Genomic DNA, 26,248 nt, shown 5'->3' on the forward strand with positions numbered 1-26,248 from the left:
GAACCCTTGAAGAGTCCATGCAACAATTGCACCATTCTCCAGGAGCCACTGAATCGGATATGTTCATCGGATGTAAAACCTTCGGAAGTAAACGGTTACAACCTCCGAACCGGTCATGCCCGCCGAGTCCAGGTTCATCTGCGAGTGAGATTACTACCGTACTTGCGACAATTCTATACGTCTCTCTAAATTGCTACTTGCTACTTGACACTACCATCTTCATATCGAATACCTCTGCCAGACGTACTGGCCGGAAACTCTGCCGGTATAATAGGATCGTTGTCATCGGGATCTCGAGCTTCGAATGAACCCGCAAGATGAGCACTTCGCGACCTACGATTGAACAAACGAAACAACCAGAGGAGGATCAGTCGGATTCTGGATCTGCACCTCGGAAACGAAAGAGGGCTCACTATAGGTAAGTATGTGTCTGGGAGGTGCATCTCACAACATCTCGTTGGTACTAGATTGAAATTTCCCTCTGGGTAGCTGTGTTGAGTGTTCGAAGCGGAAAGCCAAGGTCGGTCGAAAGCTCCTTGCTCACCGTGCAGGACTCGAGTACTTATGTCTACTTGTTGTAGTGTGACAGGGCGTTACCATGTGCGGGATGTGTTTCGAGACGGATACCAGGGTTATGCAAGTATCTAGTAGCCGGGTGAGTGCAAACTCTTCTTTTTGTAACCAGGACCTGCAACTTGCGGCTCACTGATCGGTTTGAATACCATAGCTATGAAGATCCGTTGAAACAGACGGATGAGATCAAGTCCAAGTTGGATCAAAATCTAGAAGTCTCCACCGATATTCAAGCTCGACTGGCCAGGCTTGAACACCTTCTTGCGACTTCCCAATCTCGAGCTCGTTCTCCACCTCGCAAACAAGCACAACAGCTAGACACCTCTCCTCGGCTGCACAACCCATATCAAAGATACGAGTTTCACTTCGAGACGGAAACAGAACCAGGACCGGGTTTGAAAGGACGGATCACTCAAGGGAGTTATTTTGGAACGTCGGCTATGGCTACAGTGGAACAGCCTGGTCCTCTTGATCCCGGTGACCACGTACGTACCCGTCGTCCAGCTATGATGCTTTGACAGGAGCATTGCGCTGACAGCCCGCTGCTTATCGGGGTATAAGTAGAGCTCAGCGGAGAATTCGATCCATGGCCACGAGGTGATCAAGCAGATTGTGGAAAGGCTGCCACGATACGAGGAGATGGAAGGGCTTATCGGGCATTACTTCGAGGCCATCAAGTGAGTTTTGTTCGAGTCATGGATTCTCTTGACACCGATACGACACAAGCTTATCAAGCATTTATATGATATCCCCTCATTCTACGTCTACCTATCAATCCGAACGCAGCCTTACGAGATGTCCCATTCGAGAGATCCCGTTCAGGGAACACTTCGACAATCTCATCTCAAACCTTCCCAATCCGAATCCTACCGATACCGCCTTCCTTCCCTTACTTCTCATCGTCCTCGCCATCTCTCGGCTTAATCACTCGGACCGAAGAAGTCTAGACAACAGCCATCATAATCTCCGCCCGGAATCGCTATACTCTGCTTCGAGGCACGCACAGACATTTCTCGATACGATGGCTAAACCACCGGTATCACTATACATGGTCATGGCCGAGTTCTTGACGGCGAGATACTTGATCCTGGTCCATCGAGCGTCTGATGCCTATATCGTACTCGGGTCGGCCATCTCGAGGGCGCAATCGCAAGGGTTGCATCGAGACGGTCGGGCTATGGATCATGTTGTGGATATGGTCCAGGAAGAGGATAGAAGGCGGGTCTGGCAATGTGAGCATGTCGTTTGCCAGAGCTTCGGCCCATTTCGAGCTGAAATCCGCTTGGCTATAGATATATATCATCTGGACAGGTATCTGGGACTGCTTGTAGGGAGACCTAGCCGGATCCAAGATGAAGATTGCGACGTCCAGCCTCCTTCTACCGACGTCATGCAAGCACACGTTTCGTGGGGATTCACCTGCACGATAGACGACGTCGAATCCACACTCCGCTTCATCCTCCTTCGAACATCGATGGCTCGGATCATGGCTCGGCTGTCCAAAGAAGCTTTCGGGATGAAACCAGCCTCATTTGCGAAGACGTTGGAACTCGATCGGCTGCTGGTCTCCTGGGCTGCTGAGCTACCTGAAGACTTTCGGATATTATCGCGAGAGGACCGTTCAGCAAGACAACATTTCGATCAACACGTCGATATGCACTCGACGCACCGGTTCTTGCTCTCGGCAGAATACCATTACAGCAGGATTACGCTACATCGACCGTTTCTGCTGTCCAGCTTCAAGCAACCTGGTGAAGTCGGAATCACATATAGGGAGAGCTTGGAAGCGTGTTATCGTAGCGCGATGGACGATCTTTGGGCGAGGGCGATGCATGCGCAGAGAGGGATGGCCAAGCTTTCTGGAGGGACATACAGAATTACCACGTGTGCCGTCATACTAGGGTGAGCATCGCTGTTACGGACTGTCTATCGGCTCAATTACTAACATGCCACTGCACTTCCCAGAGTGATCATGCTAATCGACCCATCAAGGGAAAGACTGAGCTCGATTCGGGACTGCTTGGCAACCTTTGTTGCGGCACGCCGGGAAGATGAGGTATTGGACGAAACGGGGATCCAGGGGTTCGCATTGCTAGAGGTAATCCAGGCCAAGGCTGAGACAGGATCCCTCGGTAGTCAATTCGCTACTCCGTCATCGGAAAGTAGAGCAATGGCTGGCCCAAGCACTTCGACAAATCCTGGCATGATGCCAGCACCAGCGCTGGGTGACGCGCCTTTCCGTAAGTGGGCTCATAAACAAGATCGATGCGCGCCAGTACTTAGAGTCCTTTTCCGACATCGGTAGAATCATGGAACGGTCCCTCAGCTGTTGAGTCTCAACCGAATCAGTGGACCGAGAGCTTTTCTGCTTCCGACTTCCAGCTTTTCGAAGCGCTGATGGCACATTTCAATGGAAACGGTTCATGAACGGAAATTATCCCTAAACCAGAATTGATGGAGAGTGTCGACTTCGAACGACGCTTCTATTGGAAGGGGTCGACTCTTCGATGCAAGATGAAATAACTGGCCGCGGGGGTCTTAAAGCCTATTTTGTGCGTCTGTAATGGTATATGCCGTATGACCTCCGGCTGGTTCGCGTAGCGATGCGCTAGAAGAGCTCAATCTATCCATTCATCTTTCAAGAACATGTCACGTCAGCCAAGATACGACTCGATCTTCTTATGTGGGCAATAGGGTTACCTGTCATCCACGATGTCAACTGAGGTAGGGACCTCAAATCTGGCGATGCGGCGATACAGTCTAGGCTGGGGTTGTTCACCTATACAGACATCCAAATTCGCAAAGCCGGTCGTGACAATACAGACGCATCGCCGCAGTTTGAATTAGTTGTTAAGACAGGCAAGGTGGACCAATATCCCCAGACACCCGCAGTACTTCTCTCTCGGATCGATATCACACACAGAAGAAGATAAATTTTCCGTCGCTTCATAGGGCCGATCAAACATAGCGCTTTCTGTATGTTCATCTGGAATCTCCTCCGTCCATTCTTGCTGCACATCACTTTCTGTCAAGGGACCTTTGGTCTGTTCGGTAAAGGTGCCATTGGTCATTTCACTCCGGTTGAAACAGCGAGTTACTTGACCTGGTCAGTCGAGACGCGCTTTAAGCTGCAACATTTACCTGGAAAAGGGCTGCGCTCACCTTTGATGACATGCAATAGACTCTTGTCGCACACCAAACGGGTGTTCTGAAATTGAAGCTTGGCGAGCAGGAATCGGAGAATTTCAGTATTATCACGCGACGGTGGCGGACATTCCTTTCAGCGTCAATGACGACGACAGTAGTGGAGTGTGAATAAATAAATAATACCGTATGAGACGATACTCGAAAGCACGGAGAACAATCTCCGCCTACAGCTATATAGGGCGTGGCCAAAACGACTTCAGATGGGGGGAAACAACAAGGTGAGATTTGCGCCAGAGTGAGAGATCCCATCATCTTCGCTACACTGCGCATCAGTCCTCATATAATCGACTGCTCGATGCCTCCAGTCAGAAAACGCTCAGTATCTAACGTGCTCAAGGGAAATGGCAGTGACGATTTCCCGCAAAAGTCCTTGAAGACAGGAGGTAGTACTCTCACCTTGCATCAGCTCCTGAATGATGATGAACCAATAGCCCCGAGCTCGATCAATACGGTATCGACGAAGGCCGAAAAAAGTCATCCGCCCTTCACCGTGTCTTTCGCCAGTCCCCTACCGTGAGTTCTCCTGAGCCATACAGCTGTATCCTCCCACCTTTGTTCAACCACTTATGAGGTAGGCTATCATTGGTAGCTCATTATCAGGCGATCATTCGGCCAACTCCTTCATCTCTTCGCAAAAGCCGACACAGCTAGGCTTGATAGAGGGACATGGCCCACAATATAGTGAAACTTTCGGGTCCTGGGTTGACAAGCGCTCAGAGGGAAGTCTAAGTCTGGACAGCCAACATCGTACATCTCTCTTCAGACCTTCCATCACCTTGCCCAGTCTGAAAGGTCACTCCTTACAACCAGCAACATCGTCGGCGAATCTTCCATTTTTCGAGGTCAAAGGCGAAGAAGACTCATGGTCGTGCCACAGCGAAACTCTTGGTAGGATCAAGGTTAACTTCAGCCCTCGTAGAGCGAAGAAACCACATGCTACGCTCGAAGCCCTCAGTAGCATGCTTCTGAAATTTCTACCGAAGGACCACGAGCAGGACTGTGCTTTCTCGGTCCAGAAGGAACTGAAATATTTGGAGCAGGGATGGGCTCTGCTCCAATCGTTGACATGGTTGAAGAAGTCGTTGGATGACGACAATGGTAACGCCTTTGTATTCTACATACATCACCAAATCCCACCTCTGAAAGCGACCTTGAAGGAGCTTCACCAGTGGTTGACGTACGACGCGGTTGCCCGAGAGAAGCATGAGAGACCGTATCCTATGACTCCTTTCATCCGAGACGAAGATGCCAAGCACCGTGAGATAGGGTGGATCAATTGGCTACTACAGTCACTTGCAGCTCTGCAAGCGGGCTTGCCAGTTTATCAGAGCCAGCAGCTACAAAACAAAATGCTGTCGTTCCACAAGTGGGAGAGAACGCGATCGTCGCACGGATGACTGCAGTCCTGCTGTACCGCGGGGAACCTAGGCCAATCGTGGTGAAGCGCAAAATCTGTTTTGCAACTTGAATTGTAGATGTTCCGAATCATCCGTATCGACACTTATGGAAAATTTCATACCAGTGTGACTATCTGGAGTGATAAGATCGTAGAATTGACAATGGGCAATCAAGAAAACTCCAGTCCGTGCCTACGGCTCTACCATCCTGAAGTAAGCGACACTAATCGGATCGCATATGAAGTAGGTATACGGAGGGTGACGAAAAGCCTCTTCGAGGGTTTACTGATACAGTGGTTGGTCTGTGGTATGTGATTGAAAGAACTGGTTGGTCGTCAAAGTCATAAGTGTCGTCTGGCTAAAGCCGTAAAAGGTGAAGGAAGTGGCGCGTGATGACTAGAATGGCTGCATCTGCATAACGCAGACTGTCTGAGAGTGCGCATGAGCGGTCAACGCAGAGGTGTCGAAGGTAGGATGGATCAAGAATTGTCGCGGCCGAGGCAGAGTTCTGTTCAAGATGACCGAGGTGTAATCAGAAATCGAGACAAGCTGCCAGAATGTGGGACTCGACCAGTACTCACAACGACGGCTATTCGGCGACATTTGGTGATCCGTGGTCATCTACGATGGACTCTAAGACGTCTTCTCTAGCGGTATCCCAGACTGGAAGGGTTCGAGGCATATAATCAGCTAACTTGTTACCAATGCCCTGCTCCAAACTCACAGCCGGTTTCTTTGCCATTGCCACAGTTGCAATCCGATTCGAAATAGACGTTCGAATACCGGTCCTTAGGGATGACCGGCTTGATTGCTCCTGGCAGACAATAAGCGTGTCCGTCCGGGCGGTCATGGCGTACATAAGGCTTGATGATTATGTCTGTGAGTCCAGTGATCGGCGCATCCTGGTGGAGATACGTCAGGATGCCGTCAAAGAAGTCCTCTGGTCCGTCGGTAGAATCAGCCTCGCCGTCTTGCCACCAACCGATAGTCAATGTCACACTTCTTGGGGTGAGCTTCGAGGCCGCCAGCGCCACAGGTGAATCTTGTTGATAGCGGAAGTCGAAAGTCATGTCACAGTGCAGTATTATATCACCGTCCACCTCCAAAGCCGCGGGATTGGCGTATCGATCATATGGTTCGGTAAGCGATTGGCGACTCCAACCGATGTGAAATCCGTTTACCACAAGCTGGTCAACCGAGAAGCTGTGGTTCAGTCGTGAGTCAATACCCGCGCCCTGTTCAAGCCTCTACCTCAGGCTCACATTTTCACGAGGCTCGGCAATAAACAATTGAAGAGGTCCCCGTCTACCTCCAAACACTTCAAACGAGGCCTACGTGATCTCTTCCAGTCCTCAAGATAATGTTCTATCCCACCCTTTCCTTGAACATATTTGCCGGACATGCCAGACATCAGGTCTGGGTACGGCGTGAGGAATCCACGAGGTGTGCTCAGATGGCTTTGGACTATTCGCTGTTCCGCATGTACTGGGAGTATCATGTCATACCAATAGGATACATGGCCCGAATCCAAGCACTCGGCAGAAACCTTGGCAACATGCATCGTTCTGATGAGTTGGAAAGATTCGAATCGAGCACCATCCAGAAATCGCTCAATGCTGAACTGCGAGTTGAGCCTGACGTGCCGGTAGAGTTTGGGGATGATGATGTGCGCGAATAGCCTGCAGCTCTGGATCAAGGGTAGAATAATCTCCTCCTCTCCGGACCGATACCAGCGTTCTGGGTCGAAATCAAGGTCGTTCTGTCGTCTCTGCCGCAATGCCAAACACTCGTCGACGATCTGTTCAATCAGCTCGATTGGCAGAATGAGATTCGCTTGTGTCACGTCAAGCTCTGCAGGCTGAGGCATGATGGGACAGGCACTGGGTAACTATCTCAAAGATGCGGGTTGAAGGAGCGTGTGTCCGATATACCCAAGTGTTGACTGCGTACAGTGTGCTTGCTATTTGCTGTTAGCTGTTAGAGTACTCGTACAGTAGCATGATTGATCGTCCTCAATCTCCTGCACCGCATTCAGTTGCGATGATCAAAAGCGAGGAGTCTCAGCTTGGGAACACAAGAGGTGTCGCATGCGATATACACAACAATTACTGAACCGTCGACATCGTAGGCCAAGCAGAAGGAGCCTCAATAGCAATGGATTAGTGTAGGTTGTTGTTGCTTGCATCTGTGAGTCTCATGTCATGGCATGAGGAAGAACGCCGCTGCACACAGCTGACTTGTTACGGATAACGGGTTGCAGTGAAAGTAGGTCAAGTGATTCATTGTGCTTCAACGCCTGATCCCATCGGCGCAGAACAAACAGCTCTCGATTTAGCCGTAGTGTGTAGTGTGTATCTGATAGCCAGACTATGAATAACAGACGCGGGGACTCTTGTTATCCTGGCCAGATTATGACAACAATACAACCCCACCCAGCTCTCTCATCGTTCTGACCAGACTCCTCTCGCTAGTGGCATCGTATCGCTCCCAGATCTCCTTGATCAAGACCGTCATCTTCGGATGAAACCGCTTTGCGAGGACGACCAGCGCACGGACTCGAGATTGCGTATCTGAAAGGATCGAGGAGGCTAACACAAGAGGCTACAGGGACCAAGAAGTGAATGGTCAGGATACGACATTCACACCCAGCTTCGACCCGGATACACTTACCCAACCCAGAAATATATCTTCCGAGTCGGACTGCTCGCAATGAGCCAGAACTTGAATCGCCGCCTCTTGTATCTCTGGTTTTGCTGTATCTTCCAAGTAAACCTCGGAGAGATAGTATAACCAGCACGTGTTCCAGAGAGCCAAAGACTTGTTCCTAGCCTCGGAAGTCAACAATTGCAAATTTCGCTCGTCTCGCTTCCAATCGACCATCCGCTGATGAGTCGCTTTGAACTGAAACCCTAGTGCACGTCGCTGTTGACGTTGTGGCGAGTTCCCGAAGAGAGTCCTTTCCCCGTTGTCATCCATGAGCGACATGATTTCGTATTGTGTAAGGTCAACTGGACCATATTCGTCATCCAGGCGGATTTTTTCGGCGATGAGACCGGCGGATTCGGTAAGGATCTCGATGAGACTGTTGTCGATACGAGATGGCGGTAGATAGTGGCGCTGTCCATGGTCGTACGAAGATATAGCCTCAACGACTATCGGCAAGATCCCTTGAGCCGTACTGACCGTTGATCCCGTACTGTAAAGGTTGTTGATGACGGGTTTACATCCTACGATGATGCTAGCTGCGTTAGAAAACGGTCAAGTTTAGTCAGACGAATCCGGTACCGCGTACTCGCAAGCCTACTGACCAAAGCAGTCGAGGATGACCAGTATCTCCATCCAGTACGCCGAACGAGCGGTCTGATGTAGAGAATCTGGATTTTGTTTATGGCGGGCCCGAACCGCTTTAACCAGGATTTGCCATGGCTCCCTCCATCCAGGATGCATGCCAACCGACTGCAGGCGGAAAAACTACTGTTAGCGTGGAGGTCTGTCGCTAAGTCCAGCTAGATGATCAAACTCACATCGGCGGCCATCAACGAGATTCCCGTAACCAGCATCATGTCCCACGCATGACCAGGCTCTTCTCCTTCCTCCTCGTCATCCTTAAGCTTGTCCACTGCTACCTTTCTCAGCCCGGACGACGCGGACCGTCGATAATTCGCACTCATTCTCTCCAAACGGTTACGTTCTTCCTTTTGCGTCCCCTGGTCGCTAAACGAGTCAAGAGGTGCAAGATCTCTCCGTGAGCTCGAGTCTATTCGCAAGCTCGAGTGAACGAAGACGAGCCGGACCGACTCACATGGCTTTTCGTATTGTCCCTAAAGCCGCCAGCGCGTCCTTCAGCAGATTCCCATGCATCCCGCTCAAGGGATTTCCCCGGGTGGTCAGGTCTATTGGATTGTATGCTTCCTCTTCGTCTGAACGACAAAGATACCGCACGCCGAATAGCTGCGTCCCTTGATTAGTCTCATAAAGAAGGAACACATCAGTGCACTGCTCAGGGCTCACCATATGATTCCGCTCCTCATTTGATCTCCTTGGGCCACTTCCTGATGCGATAGTCTCATCTTGTAAGATCAATACGCGGTCGACGAAAACCTCGTCCGGTAGCAATGTCGCACGATGATCTTGCTGCTTGCTCGATGTGCTTGAGCCCTCAGATTTCGGGGCCTTCTTCCCGTTGACCCGTTTTACGACTTGATCGAGAGTCACTCGAGGTGCATACTTGCACTATGAAATAGACTGGTATAAGCCTTGTTTCGATGTTTCGGCATTGTGGATTGTAGGTACTTCGGCTCCGTACCGTTCACACCGATCACAAGAAGGCCGGCCTAATCACGTCTCCTCATAGATCAGCTTTCTAACGCTTCAACATGGTAAGGAAGCACGATCGGATGGACTCGCCCTCGTCACACTTGACTCTTCTTGTCCTGCATGTCAGACAACCTGTCCTCGTCCGGCCTGGTCTGCGGTTAGTTGCAGGCTCACCGGCCCGGGAGGTGGTCTTGATAGGCGGCATTAAATAGGACGTGAGAGGTGCAAGCGAGGCCGTATCGTTCTCAAGACCTAACCACTTGTGAGCTGAGCGACAGGTAAATTTAGGCAAATGCAGCTTTTCCCGTTGCAACTTCTTCACAGGATCAGCAAGATCAGCAAGTATAGCTAGTATAGGTCGACCCTCCCCGGTCATCGTCCAGTGAACGGATCGCGAGGAGGCTCTGGCCAATTCTAGGTTCAGGCGTTCCGTGCGATACCACCTCATATCGCTAGACATGTCCTTGACAATTGAACTTGAGATCGATCCGGCCTGCCACTGGCTCACAGTCATGGACTAATTAGATCGCCCTGTATCGTGTAGAGGGCTATTACATACGCCAGTCGGAACGAAATACAAAATCGCCACATATCACAAGCCTCGATCAATAGTAGTGCCGCTTCCTGTACCGATACCCCGGGTGCTGTGGCACATAAACAGGCTGAACCAATGGTTGCCTTCGGTAATAAGCCTCATGTCTGTGCGGGTACCTGCGATATATCATCAAGATCAGCTTGAGGTCGAGAAAAGCAAAGGCTCAAACGAGGTAAAACTCGCCTTCGATCGTAACGATCATCGTAACTCGGATCTTCGAAGCACAATCCCATACCGTTCCCGTGATGTGCACGAGGTCGAGAGTGGTGTCGCCTTCGGGAGGAGTAATGCCTGGATCGAGAGTTCGTGTTGCCCATGGTGTTGTAAGTACGTGATGTCCCATTCGTCGCGAATCGTTGCATGCATTTGCCACCGCTCAACATCAACGCTGGGTAGGTATATCTACACTACTGAGCAATCGCCGTTATCCAAAGAACCTACACTCATGACGCGGTACAAAGGAGGGCTCTCGGTTCGTCGTCTTGTTTTATTTTCTGATCAGCGTGACGTAGGATAAAGGAATGCGATCGACGTCGCGCTCGAACAACATGCCAACGTCTTTGTGCAAACGACAAAGACGGATTGGAATAGCCGATAATCTCGATCGTAGACCGACTTGGAGAACAGCCATTCAACAATGGTTTCATCAAGCCTCCCGATCATCCAACTTCCTTCTCGCAGCGTACCGTCGACATCGACAAACGCAAGGGAAATGTCGAAGCCATGGAGAGGAGAGAGGTTATCAGACGGGATATCTGAAGACTGAAACCTCCCGCACTGATTTTGCTCTGCTGGATGCGATGTTATGTGCTCTCCCTCCTCCGTGTGTGGGAACGAGCTCCTCGACTTGCTTTCGGCTTCGAATCAACCGGGAAGACAACTCTTCTTCGGACAGATTGTAGGATTTACGCTCTATCCTATGTGATGTCCTGCCTCCTCACATTACACATGAGATCTAACGTCACCACAGGAAGGCTCCTGCCCAGGTCTACATCGATAAAGGCATGATTTCGGAGCGTTTACATCCAGGATTTTTAGATGTTCCCGATCGTGAACGAGACCATAACCAATGTCATAAAGATGTGGCGGAAGACTATATAGTATTTTTTACCTTCTTCTAGAATCTTCGGCTACATCCAGCCATCACTCAGTCGATCTCGCTAGGGACCTCGAATTAGCCATTGGACGGCTGCACGCATGCGTCTCGTCGGTGACCCGCAGGTTGTTTTAGTATTGCGATCTTTCTGTTTCGTCCCATCGAAAACTGCCGTACATACACCTCTGCACTATTCCGGTAAGCTTCATGTGTCGATACTCATCATAACAAGACCTAACCGGGGCGAGCTCCTTTCAACCATCTGAATTGTCAAGACACGGAGATAAAAGCAAACCGAACGATCTTGCGATCTCGCCACCAACGTGTCACAGCGCCCTCCGACAGCTTGCTAACCTTTTTGTTCCCGCAAGAGGAATCAATCCGGCAATTATTGCGCGACGGTGTGATGCAAAAGCCAACCTCGTTTTTCTCGCCGCCGAGCGATCGAAGCACAACGATTGACGAACCGCTGACCCATGTACCCATTCGCTTCATGATTCGCGGCGAGTTTAGCGAGGTCGCACGCGATGGAAAGCTGGCGAAAAGCGAGTTTAGCGATGATGACCGAGGTGGAAGTTTGCTAACGCTCCGCCGTGTAATCAAAATAATTGCATCGACAATATCGAGATTTGCTAAGCTAGGTCGTTCGGCTCGCCTGAGTCTTCTGGAACTTTGAGGTGCTCAGAGAGAGATTGAGGCGATGTGGGTATATAAGTAGGGGCTGAGGGGATGTATAACGGTCCGGCCTTCTCGAAGATACAATCTGCAGAAACAAAACCTGATACACGCTCGCACCGTACTCCACCGAAACACCTAACTTTCACTCATCCCACCTAAACACACCCGCTGGATTCTCATCATGGCCCCTACCGCCAACTTCAGCTCGACCATCTCCATCACCCACATCGGCACTGCCACCTCGATCATCAACATCGACGGCGTCCGATTCCTCACCGATCCCGTCTTCGGCCCAGCTGGGACTTACGAATCCATCCCCGGTATTCCTCTCACCTCCACCATCTCTCCCGCACTCACCCTCGATCAGTTGCCCGTCATCGACTGCGTGCTCCTTTCGCATGAAGACCACGATGATAACCTGGATACCGAGGGGAGGAAGGTGTTGGATGGAAGGCACGTATTGACGACCATGGATGGCGAGAAAAAGTTGCAGCCGAGGCCGGGTGTGAAGGGTTTGAAGCCTTGGGAGACGGTGGAGATGGTCTTGCAAGGGAAAAAATTCCGGATCACGGGTACGCCTTGCCAGCATTTCGAGATCGGGGAATGTACCGGGTTCGTCATCGAGACGGATTCCTTTGGCCACACCACGACTTCAGACGGAGTCTCCCGGCCTAACGCTGTTTACGTCTCCGGGGATACGATCTACATCGACGAGCTCAAGCGGATTCGGGAGAAGTGGCACGTCGCGGTATCCATCTTGAACTTTGCTGGCGTCCTCGTCCCGTTCCCGTCCAAGAACGGAGAACTTGGCCAGATCACCTTCGATGGAGCTTCCGGAGCCCAGTTGCATAAAGATCTCGGGGCCGACAAGCTCGTCCCGATGCATTTCGAGGAATGGAAACATTTCGTCGAGCTCAAAGATGACTTGAAGGTAGCTCTGGAGAAGGCTGGGGTGGCGGATCAGGTCGTCTGGTTGAAGCGAGCCGAGGAGGTCAGGGTGATGTGAGGTGAAGAGTCGATACCGCCGGGCATTTCGAGGTCAGTGAGCGGGTTTCGGGCAGATATGATACGGTGCGATATGAGCAACCAGGCTGATTGCGGGACTGTCCGCTTGCAGGAATCTCGTCTTCATGTCCTCTTGACAGCGGGTATACTCGTAGCAATATGGGCCTAGTAGCTAGTAGTATCTACGGTCAAGATATGCGGTTGTACTCCCAGAATCCTTACTTCATGCCCGCTTGCACGATCAATCGATCGCGAACAATCTACGAGACACGAGAGGTGGTTCGGTTCGTCTGACGGTATGACGATGATGTCGCCCTCGGCAATCGGCGTTGTCCTTTCGATCCACCCGAGGGTTTCATCGGATGTAAATATACTTCCTCCTGCTGTTTCCCTTCCGATACTGCCTCGGAGACGCCACCACCGTCATTTCCCCCTTGCCTCGCTTCGGCGTTTCTCTCGCGGATCCGATCTCGATCTCGATCCAATTTTCTCGATGTGACCGATGTCCCGCGATGTCCAGGGAGATTCCAGCGAAATTTGGAATTCCGACACAAAGGGGGAGGGAGGTTGGGGGGAAGTTGGACGGGGATGGAAGGTGGCGACGACGACGAAGTATATAACAGCTACCTGCTTGCTGCTTGCTTGAACGGCCTGGCCTCGCATCAGACACCCACTCTTCGCAATTAGATCATCTACGCAAAAAGAAACGAACCTCTGCCAAATCATATCGCTCGCAACCCCAACCCCAGCTCCCCCTGCAAAACACCCACACCCACACCCACATCCTCATCCCGTCCTCGCCCATCATGAAGGTCGCCATCGCCCAAATGACCTCGAAAGCCTCTCCCGAGCACAACTTTTTCGTATGCGAAAAGATGGCCAAGCAAGCCGCCAAGAACGGGGCGGAGATGGTCTTTTGGCCAGAGAGCACGGATATCATCTTTGACGAGGATTACCCCAAGGAGGAGGAGAGGGCGGATTACGAGGGATCGAGGTTGAAGAAGTTTGTTGATCAGATGAGTGGGTTGGCGAAAGAGGTACGTTGTGTCGTGTCTAGTCTGGTGGTCGCCCCCTGATCGCGAGCTCGCCAGCTGACAAACAATCTGTCGCTACTACTCGTCGCAGACCAAACTCTACCTCTCCTTCGGCGCTCACCTTCCCTCCGAGGAAGAACCCAAGAAGTGGTACATGTCCTACCTGACCATGAACCCCGAAGGCACCCTCATCCACTCTTACAACAAGATCCACCCTTGCGTGATCAAACGCCCAGACCTGGACGTCACCGAGACGGACGCCTGCACCTCGGGGTCTCCTGGTAACGACAATATCAAGCTCATCGACGTCACTTCCACCAACAAGAAGACCGGAGAGAAAGAGACCTTCAAGTTGGGTTTCGCGATCTGTTACGACCTCCGTTACCCGAAATTCTGGTTGGAACTCCGGGATCGTCAGGCCGATGCGGTGATCGTCCCCGCCTGCTGGTTTTTCCCCACCCGGGCGCATTGGGAGACCCTCCTCACGGCCCGAGCGATCGATAACCAGTATTTCGTCGTGTGTCCCGCTCAGATCGGGGTACATAACGAGGAAAGACCCCCCAGTTTCGGGTTCAGCATGGTCCTCGACCCCGTCGGTGAAAAGCAAGTCGCCCTAGGAAAAGTGGTCGAGGGGAAGGGAAAGATGGACTTGTCCGCTCAGAAGGAGTTCAAGGACCATATCGACGAGTTCCCAGAGATTGGGGAGGGGACGGCTTTGGGATATGCGGAGATCGAGTTGAAGAGGGTCGGGGAGGTCAGGAAGGAGTTGCCCATCCGGGATTACGAGAACGAGGCTTATGGCGATAAGCACGAGGAGAGGAAGTAAGGGAAGGGGGAAGCTCGTACGGGGAGAGAAGATTTGGGTCGCTATCGTTCGGAACACATTCCCGTGGACATGTGTTCCGTGGACATGGACTCTACGTCGCATCGTTCTCACTTTCTGGTATCACTTATCGTACCGCGCATACGTGCGCATCATCTGTATCCCATCACTCGACTGGCACACAATGTAATAACAACGAAGTATAATATAACGATCATCGCCAGCCAATTAGTTCAGTCAGAGTTCGTACGATCCGTCCTCCAAACGTCTCATGATCCCCAGCTGCCCGGATGTTCTGCCAAACGCGCTGCATCTCCAGCTTCCTCTGCCAAGGTCTGATGATACGGAACATGACGTATGTTGCCAGGCTATCCTGCCCAGGTAGTTTTTGGCCCCGGTAGATAGCGATCCCGATAGCTACGGTGACTACCGCAAACGTCAAGGCGGTCCTGCTGATTCTGATCGATTGTTGTCGCTTCCTCTTCCTCTTCATAGGTTCGGGCTTGCTCTCATCTTCCTCTTGAACCTCATCCTCGGCGTCCGAGTATGGAGGAGCAGGCTCGACGACGACCTGATCCTCGTCTACCCCGTTCTTCGCCCATTCGGCAGCGGCCTTTCCGTCCATAACGTTCGGCCCTGGACTATGAGTCACATCCGGGTAGGTAAAGACCACGCTCTTGGAGCCCAGAATCTCGTCCGCCCGAATCTCCGGATGACTGAGGGGAAACCTCTCCCAGAGGCTGTCCGTCAACCGGAAGAGCTCGGAGAGGATGACGGGCGGTAGAGGATTGGGTTCGCTAGGGTCCAGGTAGGAATCCCGCCTTTTCGGTGCGATATGCGGTTCGAAGCCGACACCATCGTCTGGCGAAGAGTCGGGGTCGTCGGCGATCAACGGAGGGAGGAGCGAGAGATTGGTGTGCAATACCCCTGGGTCCTCGTCAAGCGTGTCCTCGAGCGCCACCAAGCGGTCCTTTTTCAGTACGATCAGCTGAGACCACAATTATGGGTCAAGTCAGCTTTACTTTCTCGGTCAATCAGACTGAGAGATCCCGTTGTACTCACGGCGACTCCCAAATATATGACGATAGCCGGATTTCGGCAGAGGAGGTAATCGAAAATGCGTTGGACCGGGACGAACGTGTCGCAGTCGTGCGAGAACAGGGTGAGCATCCAAGAGAGGGCGAAGTACGGGGTTGGGGAGACGCTATCAGGTTACAGGCAAATGAACGGTTTTAATGGAAACAATGAGAAAGGTGACCAGCAAGCTCAGCTTACCGGTTGACTAGATGAGCGACTTTCGGATCGACAGCTTTCATCAGACGTTTCATCAACCTATTACCAGAGTACATGTCTGTGGTTGATCAGCTTATCACCGTTTGACAGTGGAACGGTAGAAATGACTCGCCTCAAATAGCCAACGACGGGTCCAAGACTCTTTCCCATCCCATCCCTGATCCTCAACAAGCTCAACGCCTCGCAGCAATCCACGAGCTGCTTCCACTCTGGTTTATCCTGGTTCCTGGTCTTTCGCTCAACTGTAGCCGACTTTTCTACAGGACGATCGGGGTCCGGCTTGACCTTGGCATCGCTATCAACGTCCTCCAAGACCAAATGCGGCTCTTTCCCAGGAGACAGAGGTTTCATCCGTGTTTCTCCGTTGACCGTCATAAGCCCATCCAGCTTAATCTGGCTAAAGGACCCGTTCCTACTGATCGGCTTGGACCCTCCGCCGTTATTGCTCTGAGAGTCCGCACGCATACGGTTGCGTGATTGTGAACGAGATTGAGAGCGGGAGGTGGATGGAGAACCTCGGGCTGAGGATGAGGAGCGAGGTTGACGACATGGTGGGACATATGGAAAAAAGGATAGATAGAGGACGGAGATGATATCGTGGTAGCCCTGTTGCAAATCGCCGTTCCAACCGACAAGTCAGTCAAATCTATCAAGAATATCTGAGACAATGGACCCCAATTACTGACTTGAAAGTAAGACAGACCAGTGTGCCGGCGGAGTACGGTCATGATCAGCTCGTTAAGCTCTGCTTGAAGCCTCTTCTTCTCCGAGGGTGTCAATTTTTCCGGATAGTGGACAAAGGAACGGTTGGTGTCGAGTCCTACTTGACGTTCTTCTTTATGAGGCTCATTACTAGCGGATATATCGTCGTGACTATCTTTAACGTTTGGTTTTTCTGGATCTTGGATATGCTTGTTGTTGTCGTCGTCGATTTTGTGATCGTGTTTGTTGTCCGAGTCGATGCTCGATTTTTGGGTGCTTGCGCTGAGGTTGACGTGTAGGAGATACGGCCTGCCACAGATAACGAAATACAGAGTATCAGTAGAGACTCGATAGTCATTTCTGATTGTGTGTTTGTCCTCTTACCAGACCTTTTGTCGAAGCTCGTTCGTCCCGAAGCCGCCGGGCTCGACCGACCATTTTCTCAAGCTAACGAGGTCGTTCTGCTCGATCGCCAAGTTCAAGGCCGACTCTCTGCTGATTCGCCAGTCCAGATCATGGTCCATCGGATCGGTCATACTAAAGACCTGTCTCCCTTGAGATAGCAGACGCTACAAGTACTGATGTTCGATGCATTGAATTGACGCAACTCTTGACGATCAGAGCGAAGGACGACCAACTTGAATGATCAAGGATGACGATATCGGAGGTCGCCGTGATAGAGAGGTGGACATGCAATAACTGTTTCCCATGTCCGCGTCGCTTTTTCACCCGGTTTCACTTCGCGCTGCATTCGTGTTTCAGTGAGTGCGGCGCCGCCGGTTCGCTCGGCTTCTTATGGTCTTGGAGGAATTGATCCTCGGGCGCAGATCCCTACTGGAGCCCGCAGTACGGTCTTCGTCAATGCACATCGCTCATCAAATGCATGTATGTGAAAAGCGCGATCGACGCCGTCGTCTGGCACAGGACTCCTTTCATGAATCGCGACGAGAGCGCAAGGGTCCAATCATATTCATAGTCCGCCACATATAATGACGAAAAGCCGAAAATCATATATACTATCTTCTCTGACTGTTATATGAAGACTGTCATGAGGCAAGGTTGTGTACGCAGACAGTCGCACACGTTACCGAACCCTATTGCCACGCGATCGAAATCGATGACACCGCCGCCAAGCAAGCGCCTCAGGCGACTTGCGTCAAGTGGCCGTGACCAAGGAAGCAGTCGCGTTGCGGTCTCGGCCTCTGACTCTTCGACTCTCTCAAATCCTTACGGTTTGGAGCTGGATTCAAAGGAAGAGGACGGATTGGTAGGATCCTCGTTCTACAATCATCCTACTATTTACGAGTTTGATCGGATACTTTCGGCAGCGCCCATAACACCGGCTACTTTTACGGTGAATTCCTTGCCATACCTGATCGAGACCGGCAATACTCTAGGATCCGGTTCTGAAGGCAGGTCTAAAGCACCAAGTGATTCAGTTCCGGACGTCTTCGAGACCGCGGCTTCAGCTGCTATCTGTCTGCCGGTTCTACCAAGCCAACCGCTGGAGATAGCCGATCATCCTGAAGAACAGAACAGAGCGATGTCACAGTCTAAATCCTTTGTCTCTTCAGCCAGAATTTCTTCCGCGAATGTCACGTCGCTGAGACCTCTCGCAAGTTCGCCTCCTTCCTCTACAGGTGGGAGCACTGTCACAGGCGATACGCTTAGCTCTCGGCCCACACTCGTTTCCGCTTCTGGCAGAACTTCCGGAAGTGGTTCTCGATCGGACTCGGTTCCCATACCGCAAGGAGGGTTACGAGTGCCAGATCTGGTTGTTGATCTTGCAAATCCGCCCCCCGTGCCTCGGGAGTGGCAAAACAAGTGCATCAGGATCATTCGCAAGGGGGTTGAGCCTGTAGATGTGAGGTATGAATCGAGATCCCAGTTCAAAACCACTGATGCGTTCACCAACTTGGGGGGCATTCTGGAAGACCCTACTTGGCAGTCTATACAAAAGCTCTTGCCCGGAAATGACCCATTTTACGGGAAGTTTAAAGAGTTCTCTGCTCGTTTCGAAAACGGCCAATACGTACGATTCCTCAGCTCTGGCTATGCCAGTCACCTTTACAGAGAGTTCCGCATCTTGTTGAACTCATACGAGAAGTACAACGATGAGAAACCCAAAGGCTCAAAGGCGAAACCTTGGGCACGCCGACACCCAGAGATTAACACCATGCGGGGCTTGATGAAGCATTTTCTCACCATCAGTCAAGCTTTCGAGCTGAAAACATTCTGGGGCCTAGACCTTGCGACTTTGTCTGTTAATCCATGGCCGAGACTTCCTAAATCAAAGCAAAACTGAAGGCGATCACAGACTCAGCATGTAATGTCGTTAGATTTCAACATATAGATTTCACTTGACATTGAAGTGAGCGCCGAACATGAAGGAATGTACAGTCGACCAAGCTTCCGTACTTCTTTACTTATCGCTCGTCTTCGCAACCCTCGCAAGGAAAGTTCCCCCAGCAAGTATAAAGTCTGATGACCAGATACGACACCCGTTGCCCAAAACCATTCGATCTGACACCCCCTTTATGTATGTCGCAATTCCACGTAAGCCGATGGTGTCATCCGCTGACGCATTGTGCTCCTTTGAGGAGAATTGACGCGATCGGTTCCCCTTAGCTCTCTCACACTACTAACCGCCAAGGCGGGCAAAAGTATATAACAGACTCTCCCGTATTTTCCCATCAGACTAATCCAGCAGTTCAGCTCTCTGTTCATCACGCGAAGTCCAAATCCCTTGCCATCTCCAAACAGTTTCCATGTCTTCCCAACCCTCTCAACAATCTCTTTCAGGTAAGGGAAACGATCGAACGTCTTATGCTAGTATGGCCATGTGCTGATTCCGGTATCACAGTGAACTCCACCCAGGAGGGTAGTACGCGATCGGCCCAGCCATCTGCGCTGGACATGCTGGCGGATCCTGCGACGAGCATCGAAAGGGTAACCTCGTCGGTCAACACGCTTGGGTCCCAAATCAATCTGAATGCCGCCTCGGCGTCGGATTCTTCTGCACCAGAAGGCTCCTCTGCCCAGACAGGCCCGAACGACGATGAAAGCCCCCCCCCGTAATCATGGTATCCAAGGAACTGCCACTGACCTACGCTGTCGACCTGGATCGAGCCAGCTCCTCCAATCGTCCGTTTACCTGGAACAGTTGCCGCAATTGGAAACTCATCATCAGAAGCAATCAGAATCGAGATATGCCGCCTGTTGAAGCTTGGTTGACTATGGGAACAACCCATGCTTCTGCTGAAGATTTCGGTAAGACAAAAGAGACTCTTCGGGCCCTCGTCCACATCGACAAGACATACTTGACCGCAATGCTTCCTCGGGACGATCCTTTCCCTGCGCGAATCGACAAGATCTCCGAACTCTTTGAAGTCGGGGAGCTTATTGCATTCCTCAGCCCTAGGCTGGTCGAAGGGGTTCATAGAAAGTCAGAAATGTTGCTGGAGGCTTGCGAACTACTTGAACCAGGTCAAAATGGGGGCCAGCCGGCGAACAAGCGCCTCTATGTGGAGCATACAAGCTGGTTGAATTCCTTCTACCCCATCGCCAAACAGGCGTTTGATCTGAAGCAGAAGTGGAATCTGGAGAAGGCGCAACTGCAGGCTATGGGCTCGATCAATTTGCCACCGAATTGGGTCAAGTGATCGGTTCACCGTAGGGTCTATATCGACAAGCTTTCCCGCAGCCGTCGTCCATTATTTCACCCTTCGATACTACCACCTCAGTTCTCCTTACATATGTCTCCTTCCCCCCACACTGTCGTTTGAACAAGCAGACCGTTCTGATAGCAGAGTCGATGCTAAACTTGTACTATCCCTTCTCCGGTCATTTTGCCCTGACAACGCATACAGTATAGTAGTGTTCGCTATCACCACCAGCGTCAGTTTCACGCCCTGTTCGTTGTGGTAACCGGATTGCATGGCCTCTTTGAAGAAGCTGCGGATCACACGAGCTAGCGGTGTAACGGGCCAACATCTGCTGATACGACGTGGCATCCCTTTGATAAGGCATGACGTATGCGCCGAACAAACGCGCGTGGTGACTCCAGCCTGTAGTGCAGCTCGCCAGAGAGCGATCTATTTAGTACAGAGGTCTGATATCGCACTTTCGCTATCGAAAACTGATTGCAAGCTTGTGCATATTCCCTGATGGGATACCTCAATCAGGTATGCGCTCACTCGCTCACCTACCTATGTTGCCATAATCCGCCCATGGTCTGTGCCTGTTCCCATTCCATTATTGGGCCTCTGACTAGATTGTTGTCGCTCGTCATCCCTGATCTTGAAGCTGATCGTATGTGTTGCGTTGCAAAAAGACCAGAGCGGTACAGTAGCTCTGACCTGTTCATCATTTGATCACTAGAGTCTGACCTTGTTACGTGAGGCTCAATCGACCAGGTCGTGACGGAATGGCGCCATCAAATATGACCAGTAGTGATCACCTGATAAGACTTGAAGCTCCTTTCATAAATCGTGGAGTTGAAGCGGCGATGGTTGCTGATACGTGGCCTGCATAATCTAAACTGATGGAAACCTTTTCTATATATGCGCCTCTTTCACGGGCAACCACAACCTGATTGTTGAAATTCTCCGTCGATGATCTCAAGCTTTCCGCTCCGGCGCTCATTAAGACATGTCTTCCAACACTCTTTCACAGTACCCTTCCCAAAACCGCAGGAAAAGACGTGGGTCGAACTCGCTGGAGAACTCCAATTATCGACTGGCTGCCTCTAATCAAACATCAATCACTATCGATCATGCTTCGCTTCCACTATGGCACGGTACCGTGACCAATGGGGCTCACGTCGAAAGCAGCCATGAAGATACCTTGAGTCCTTCTGCTGCAAGCTATGCGACAAACCTGCATCTGCCGGAGACTTCGTTCTACGACTTTGGACCGCCTGCAGACTCTTACGCAGACCGCATTCCAGTAGATACCTCCGGCTTCGGCTGGAACACGATGCCACCCGTAAATCCATACCCGTTCCCGTGTCAGGCCTTCTTAGACGACCCTTCTACGCGCGCTTTGCCACAGGTACCTACGGTCCCAAGCCAACGTCTAGAAGATATCCGCGAACTAGCCCCTACCGCTAGAGATCTGTATCGAGGCGACCAGCAGGGGCAGACTTTGCCCTCTGCCTTGCCGTTACATCTTGCATCTCAGTATACTGCTTCCGAGGCATTTGTTGCGCCTTCTGTGTTCTCTGATAATCCACTCGTTCGCGGAATTAGCTTCACTACTGCTGCGGAGGACAACTCGGGGAATCAACGGTTCAGCTACTCCTCGCGTCAATACCCTGCAGACACGGTCTCTACGGGACCAGTTTCGATCTCTGCAGCATTTACTGCAAGCGGAGCCGCTTCATGACTGATCCGCAAAACGTCGAGAATCCTCTGGACCAGCCGGATATCGACTATACACTGGAAAATGGGTCACGAATGCCTAACATAATCGTGAACATCGATGATCCGAGAGATCCACCTAGAAATCCTCTCGGCCGGTGGATCAGTGTCATAAGCCAGAGCCAGAGCCATGGTCCGGTTAACATACGATTTGGTCGGTTCTCCGAGGCCAATGTATCGAAGAGATATGGCGCGCTCAAGGAACGCTTGAAATCTCTAGAAATTCTGAACAAAGTGCTGCCTGGGGACTATACCTTTCTCGGAAGAGTCGCAGGATTCCTCGACCGCCTAGAGGATGAGGCCTTCCGCCGGTTCCTTGGCGCAGGATATGTCTCGCTTCTCATAGAAAGGGTTGGCAGTATCAAGAAATCTTACGACAAGAGCTTGATAGCCAAACCAAACGCCAAAGCCTGGTTGGAACGATCTGGGGTACATGGGAAATTTCAGGTACTAGAGAAGGACTTTCTCACCATCAATCAAGCCTACAGATTGAAAGAAGCTTGGAAGCTTGACAACTTGATTCTCTATCATGATTTCTAGTGATAGCACTCCATAAAGCTGTATATTTGACCGTGCTTTTGATTGAAGAGAAACTTCTTACCTTTCCAAACCATTGCGATTGTTCTTTCCTTATCGTCCAAAAGGTGTCAGCAAGCTTCTTGGATGCCGGTAACACCTCCGCGATGGCGAAAGGTTAGTGGCGGTGAGTTCCATTATTACCATGTGATCTCGCCCAGTAGCGTGGGTAGCTGAAGACTTGTATGCTCCTAAGTGAACGTGACGATATAAGGCGTCAGCTGACATGGTGATCCTTTGACAAGATATCACGTGAGCACTCGTTAGCTTTTCTGCTCGAGATCACCACCACCATATACAAGGTAGCTTTCTGATTTCTGATCAGAAATGCTGTTGGCAGCTTAGCTGAGGGGTATCGGGCTAGACCTACTAACTTTTCCCTCCCGTTTTGGCAGCAGCGATGTATTCGCTTCACTCCCAGCAGTCCCCGCAAACCAGCAGGAATCAACCTGCAACGCTGTGTCTATCAGAATCGAGTGGTGCACCACATCGCCTTCCTGGGAACGATGAAGTTCAAGCAGACTTCATGACCGATTACGGTTCTACATTGCAGTATCCCTTTGTAGAAGGGTACGTCAATCCTCACGGGGACGATCATCAAGGGGCATCCTTTGAGACCGATGTGGCAGCTTCGTATACTTCGGGGTGCTTCGCAGGCGACTCATACCTGGTTGTACCGCAAAATGGTGCCTACTTGACTGATCACGAAGCCTTCCGATGTCTAGACCCTTCACAAGGTTCAGTTCCATTTCTACCGCTGCCAGAGACGCCTTTGTGGGTGGATTTTCCGCCAGCCGCCAGTGTAGGTATATCACCTGATTCTTTGCAGGACGAGACAAACCCAATTTTCAGTCCTCTGCACCCCTTGCCTCAACCCGAACATATCCCCCAACCAGACCCCATACTCGCTGTCGGAGGGCCACAGCAGCTATCGAGCGCTTGGGGATTCGACGCAATGTCGTTCGTGTCGACCGGAATACAATACCCGCTTGAGAGCATTTATGAGGTCAATTTTCGGTCCGACTTCCCATTTAATGTCGAAGTCGGTTGTCGATCTTCAAACATCGAATCATTCCACCAGCCAGCAAGGGACATAATCGCCTCGACAGCCATCTCGCTGAACCCGCCTCATCCCAGCTCTGCCGATGGCATGGACTTCGTCGATTCTGTGACGCATCACTCAGTTTGCCCCACGAACACCGCTAGCGGCCCCATCTATGTCTTGGAGCGGTCTTCAGATGACCCTGGGTCGAAGTGGCCAGACTTGAAAGTAGACTTGAGACAAGCTGCCGTGGCCAATCGTCCTGAACAATACACGAACCGGTGCCTCGTACTTACTAGCGGCACGGTATCTGTCAACATATACTTTGGGTCAATCAATTTGAAGACGAAACGTAACGTAGTCGACGAGTTCAAGGCTACTCTCGCCTCACTTCACGGAGACAAAGAAAAGTGGTCCAAAGTCATACCCGCAGGCGCGCCAGGCCGAGACTTCCCCCAGAGAATCAAGAAGTTCCTGGAACTCTACAACATTGACGAAATTGAGCGACTTATCAGCCCAGGTTTCCTGACTGACCTCTCTTCAAAGGCAAAGCTGCTGCTCAAGACATTCAATGCACGCGAGGCAAGGCATCTTGTGCCAACCTATAGGGGAAAGCCATGGGCCGAGGTATACAAGAACAAACAAGCTATGAACTTTATGAGAGAGCGCTTCATGGTTGTCGAGCTAGCGTACGCGTTGAAGAAAAAGTGGAACCTTCCCTATGTCATGCTCCTCCCCCAGTCTCAGCTCGTGACATGGCAGAAATCGTAGTAAACTGTTACACGTCCCTTCACTGAGACTTGTACTCGAATATATGTATATCACCGTGGTTATCGCTCCGTCTCAGACATTTCATTGTCATCTTCGCCTGTCACCCGTAGGGTGGACGTCATGTTACGTTGTAAAGGGATTTCCCCTGAACTCATTGGCTGCCAAATCAGTTTTGCCACCTGAGGCATTGACGCACGTGGAAGTGATGTGTAAGAGAAAGAGGCGCATAAATATGGTGGAGACAACGTAGTTTTGGACCGTCTACACAGCCTTGATACAAGCATAAATCCTAATATGCATAAGGCAGGCACAATGATCTTCGTATCAAACCTCTTTGTCTCCCGAGGCAAGCAACTGCAAGCATTTCCTGTTTGACATCTTGTGAACCTCTGTAAGACAGGATCGTCAGTATCGCTGCGCGAGATGGCTTCAAAGTCGGACTGACTGGTATAGTGTAATCCTAGATTGTCCCGTCTTGCGAAGCTTTTCCCGCAACCATTATGCAAGCAATGATAAGGCTATGTGACGCAACATTTAGCTCAGTATTCGTGACGATCTGGATTCGAATCCAGCAGCGAAGACTTACCTTTTCCAAGGTATGAATCCCTCTGACGTGCCTCTTGACGTGTTCTCTTCGTTTGAAGCAGGCACCACACCCAGGAATTGGGCACACATGCACTATACTTGACCTAAACGATACGGTAAATCAGTATGAGATAAGAGTGCATTCACCGGATTGAGACTCACTGGACTAGCGAAGGGTGATGAGCGGCTGTCCTTCCCCTCGCAACCTTGTGTACAGTCTGATCGGGAGCGGGATCGGGCAGGGTGACGGTCCTTCGGGCTCTCCTCTTGATCTTCCTCGTTCCCATCGAACGCTGTGAGTCGTCCGATCTCTCGTCTTCCACGTCGACATGAAGGGTTTGATTCCATGTGTTCTTCGCCATGTCCGAAGCAGAATCGCTGGTGCGGTCTGGACTGGCTATAGCCTGAATACGGGCAGTAGCTTTCCTAGCCGCGTGTCGAGTAGGACGACGCGAACTATCTTTTTCGTCTCCAGCGCGGCTCGCCATATAGAATGTCGTGATAGCTTCACCGTTGATAGCGTTGTCTTCTTCCAGGTCGGTCAAATCAGACTGAAACGCGGAAGTAATCGTATCAACACCATGCGGTAAAGCTAACACGGGGAATCGCGATCGCTTACCATATCACCGAAACAAGCCTCGAAGCTGGCCACTCGATCGTCGCCTTTCCCTTGGAGCGGGGCCATGTGAACGACGCCTTCATCAGGATCAAGCGCTTTCAATCCGGCTGGTCGACCGGAAGCGTTCGGTCGTTTTCGCTTGACCTGGCAAACTGTCGGTCTTCGTAGTCCTGGATCGATAGATGATAGATCCGATAATGCCTTCATATCATCCTTGTTTAACGCGCTCGCTTTCGTGGATCGAGGAGTAACATAACGTGTGTTTGGTATATCCCGGTAGGACACGGGTAAACCGACCAGAGAAGTAGGAGGAGAAACCGTTTCCAATTCCGACTCTGGTTCTGACCCTGCCTGCTTCCAAGACATACTCCCGCCAACACCGTCCGAGATCTCGTATCTGACCGGCTCGGGACCCCTGCTTTCGCCAGTCAAGGTAGGGCGATGGAGATTTCGAGTATGATGGTGTTGTTGTTGCTGATGTTGATCTCGAACCTGAGAGCGCGAATGGGAATGCC

General features: G+C 51.2%; 9 protein-coding genes across 9 annotated transcripts; 5 read left to right on the top strand and 4 right to left on the bottom strand.

The window, feature by feature from the left end:
* Positions 1-106: 106 nt before the first annotated feature.
* HD553DRAFT_143827 (uncharacterized protein) lies at positions 107-3,176 on the top strand. Its single transcript, XM_046176685.1, has 8 exons — positions 107-418; positions 490-520; positions 582-655; positions 728-1,058; positions 1,138-1,250; positions 1,360-2,475; positions 2,539-2,813; positions 2,879-3,176. The coding sequence occupies exons 1-8, from the start codon at positions 318-320 to the stop codon at positions 2,998-3,000; spliced, it is 2,163 nt and encodes a 720-aa protein (XP_046033028.1). The 5' UTR covers positions 107-317; the 3' UTR covers positions 3,001-3,176.
* A 3,059-nt stretch (positions 3,177-6,235) lies between these two features.
* Positions 6,236-7,147, bottom strand: HD553DRAFT_143865 (uncharacterized protein). Its single transcript, XM_046176686.1, has 2 exons — positions 6,440-7,147; positions 6,236-6,364 (listed from the first exon to the last, which is right to left on the bottom strand). The coding sequence occupies exons 1-2, from the start codon at positions 7,042-7,044 to the stop codon at positions 6,355-6,357; spliced, it is 615 nt and encodes a 204-aa protein (XP_046033029.1). The 5' UTR covers positions 7,045-7,147; the 3' UTR covers positions 6,236-6,354.
* Positions 7,148-7,437: 290 nt separating this feature from the next.
* HD553DRAFT_319510 (uncharacterized protein) lies at positions 7,438-9,783 on the bottom strand. The gene is made up of 9 exons (XM_046181029.1): positions 9,585-9,783; positions 9,471-9,511; positions 9,189-9,410; positions 8,980-9,128; positions 8,702-8,891; positions 8,486-8,633; positions 8,361-8,419; positions 7,848-8,294; positions 7,438-7,778 (listed from the first exon to the last, which is right to left on the bottom strand). Exons 1-9 carry the CDS (start codon positions 9,697-9,699, stop codon positions 7,587-7,589), a joined length of 1,563 nt encoding a protein of 520 aa, XP_046033030.1. The 5' UTR covers positions 9,700-9,783; the 3' UTR covers positions 7,438-7,586.
* A 2,261-nt stretch (positions 9,784-12,044) lies between these two features.
* HD553DRAFT_364000 (beta-lactamase superfamily domain-containing protein) lies at positions 12,045-12,913 on the top strand (the record flags this gene model as incomplete). Its single annotated transcript, XM_046184040.1, has 1 exon — positions 12,045-12,913. One exon carries the CDS (start codon positions 12,045-12,047, stop codon positions 12,867-12,869), a length of 825 nt encoding a protein of 274 aa, XP_046033031.1. The 3' UTR covers positions 12,870-12,913.
* Positions 12,914-13,467: 554 nt separating this feature from the next.
* Positions 13,468-14,846, top strand: HD553DRAFT_352978 (carbon-nitrogen hydrolase). Its single transcript, XM_046183734.1, has 2 exons — positions 13,468-13,905; positions 13,994-14,846. Exons 1-2 carry the CDS (start codon positions 13,675-13,677, stop codon positions 14,726-14,728), a joined length of 966 nt encoding a protein of 321 aa, XP_046033032.1. The 5' UTR covers positions 13,468-13,674; the 3' UTR covers positions 14,729-14,846.
* Positions 14,847-14,939: 93 nt separating this feature from the next.
* Positions 14,940-17,244, bottom strand: HD553DRAFT_277762 (uncharacterized protein; the record flags this gene model as incomplete). The annotated part of the gene is made up of 6 exons (XM_046178010.1): positions 14,940-15,713; positions 15,788-15,929; positions 16,065-16,344; positions 16,480-16,624; positions 16,705-17,029; positions 17,105-17,244. 6 exons carry the CDS (start codon positions 17,242-17,244, stop codon positions 14,940-14,942), a joined length of 1,806 nt encoding a protein of 601 aa, XP_046033033.1.
* A 593-nt stretch (positions 17,245-17,837) lies between these two features.
* Positions 17,838-20,382, top strand: HD553DRAFT_326833 (uncharacterized protein; the record flags this gene model as incomplete). Its single annotated transcript, XM_046181741.1, has 5 exons — positions 17,838-18,983; positions 19,074-19,091; positions 19,121-19,192; positions 19,418-19,794; positions 19,884-20,382. 5 exons carry the CDS (start codon positions 17,838-17,840, stop codon positions 20,380-20,382), a joined length of 2,112 nt encoding a protein of 703 aa, XP_046033034.1.
* Positions 20,383-21,370: 988 nt separating this feature from the next.
* HD553DRAFT_346041 (uncharacterized protein) lies at positions 21,371-22,105 on the top strand (the record flags this gene model as incomplete). The annotated part of the gene is made up of 3 exons (XM_046183161.1): positions 21,371-21,706; positions 21,773-21,900; positions 21,970-22,105. 3 exons carry the CDS (start codon positions 21,371-21,373, stop codon positions 22,103-22,105), a joined length of 600 nt encoding a protein of 199 aa, XP_046033035.1.
* A 2,640-nt stretch (positions 22,106-24,745) lies between these two features.
* Positions 24,746-25,655, bottom strand: HD553DRAFT_143994 (uncharacterized protein). Its single transcript, XM_046176687.1, has 4 exons — positions 25,277-25,655; positions 25,116-25,218; positions 24,971-25,047; positions 24,746-24,918 (listed from the first exon to the last, which is right to left on the bottom strand). The coding sequence occupies exons 1-4, from the start codon at positions 25,600-25,602 to the stop codon at positions 24,819-24,821; spliced, it is 606 nt and encodes a 201-aa protein (XP_046033036.1). The 5' UTR covers positions 25,603-25,655; the 3' UTR covers positions 24,746-24,818.
* Between the last annotated feature and the right edge of the window lie 593 nt (positions 25,656-26,248).

The sequence above is a fragment of the Filobasidium floriforme genome, assembly GCF_021052385.1.
Source record: "Filobasidium floriforme strain CBS 6241 chromosome Unknown HD553scaffold_27, whole genome shotgun sequence".
NCBI lineage: Eukaryota > Fungi > Basidiomycota > Tremellomycetes > Filobasidiales > Filobasidiaceae > Filobasidium > Filobasidium floriforme.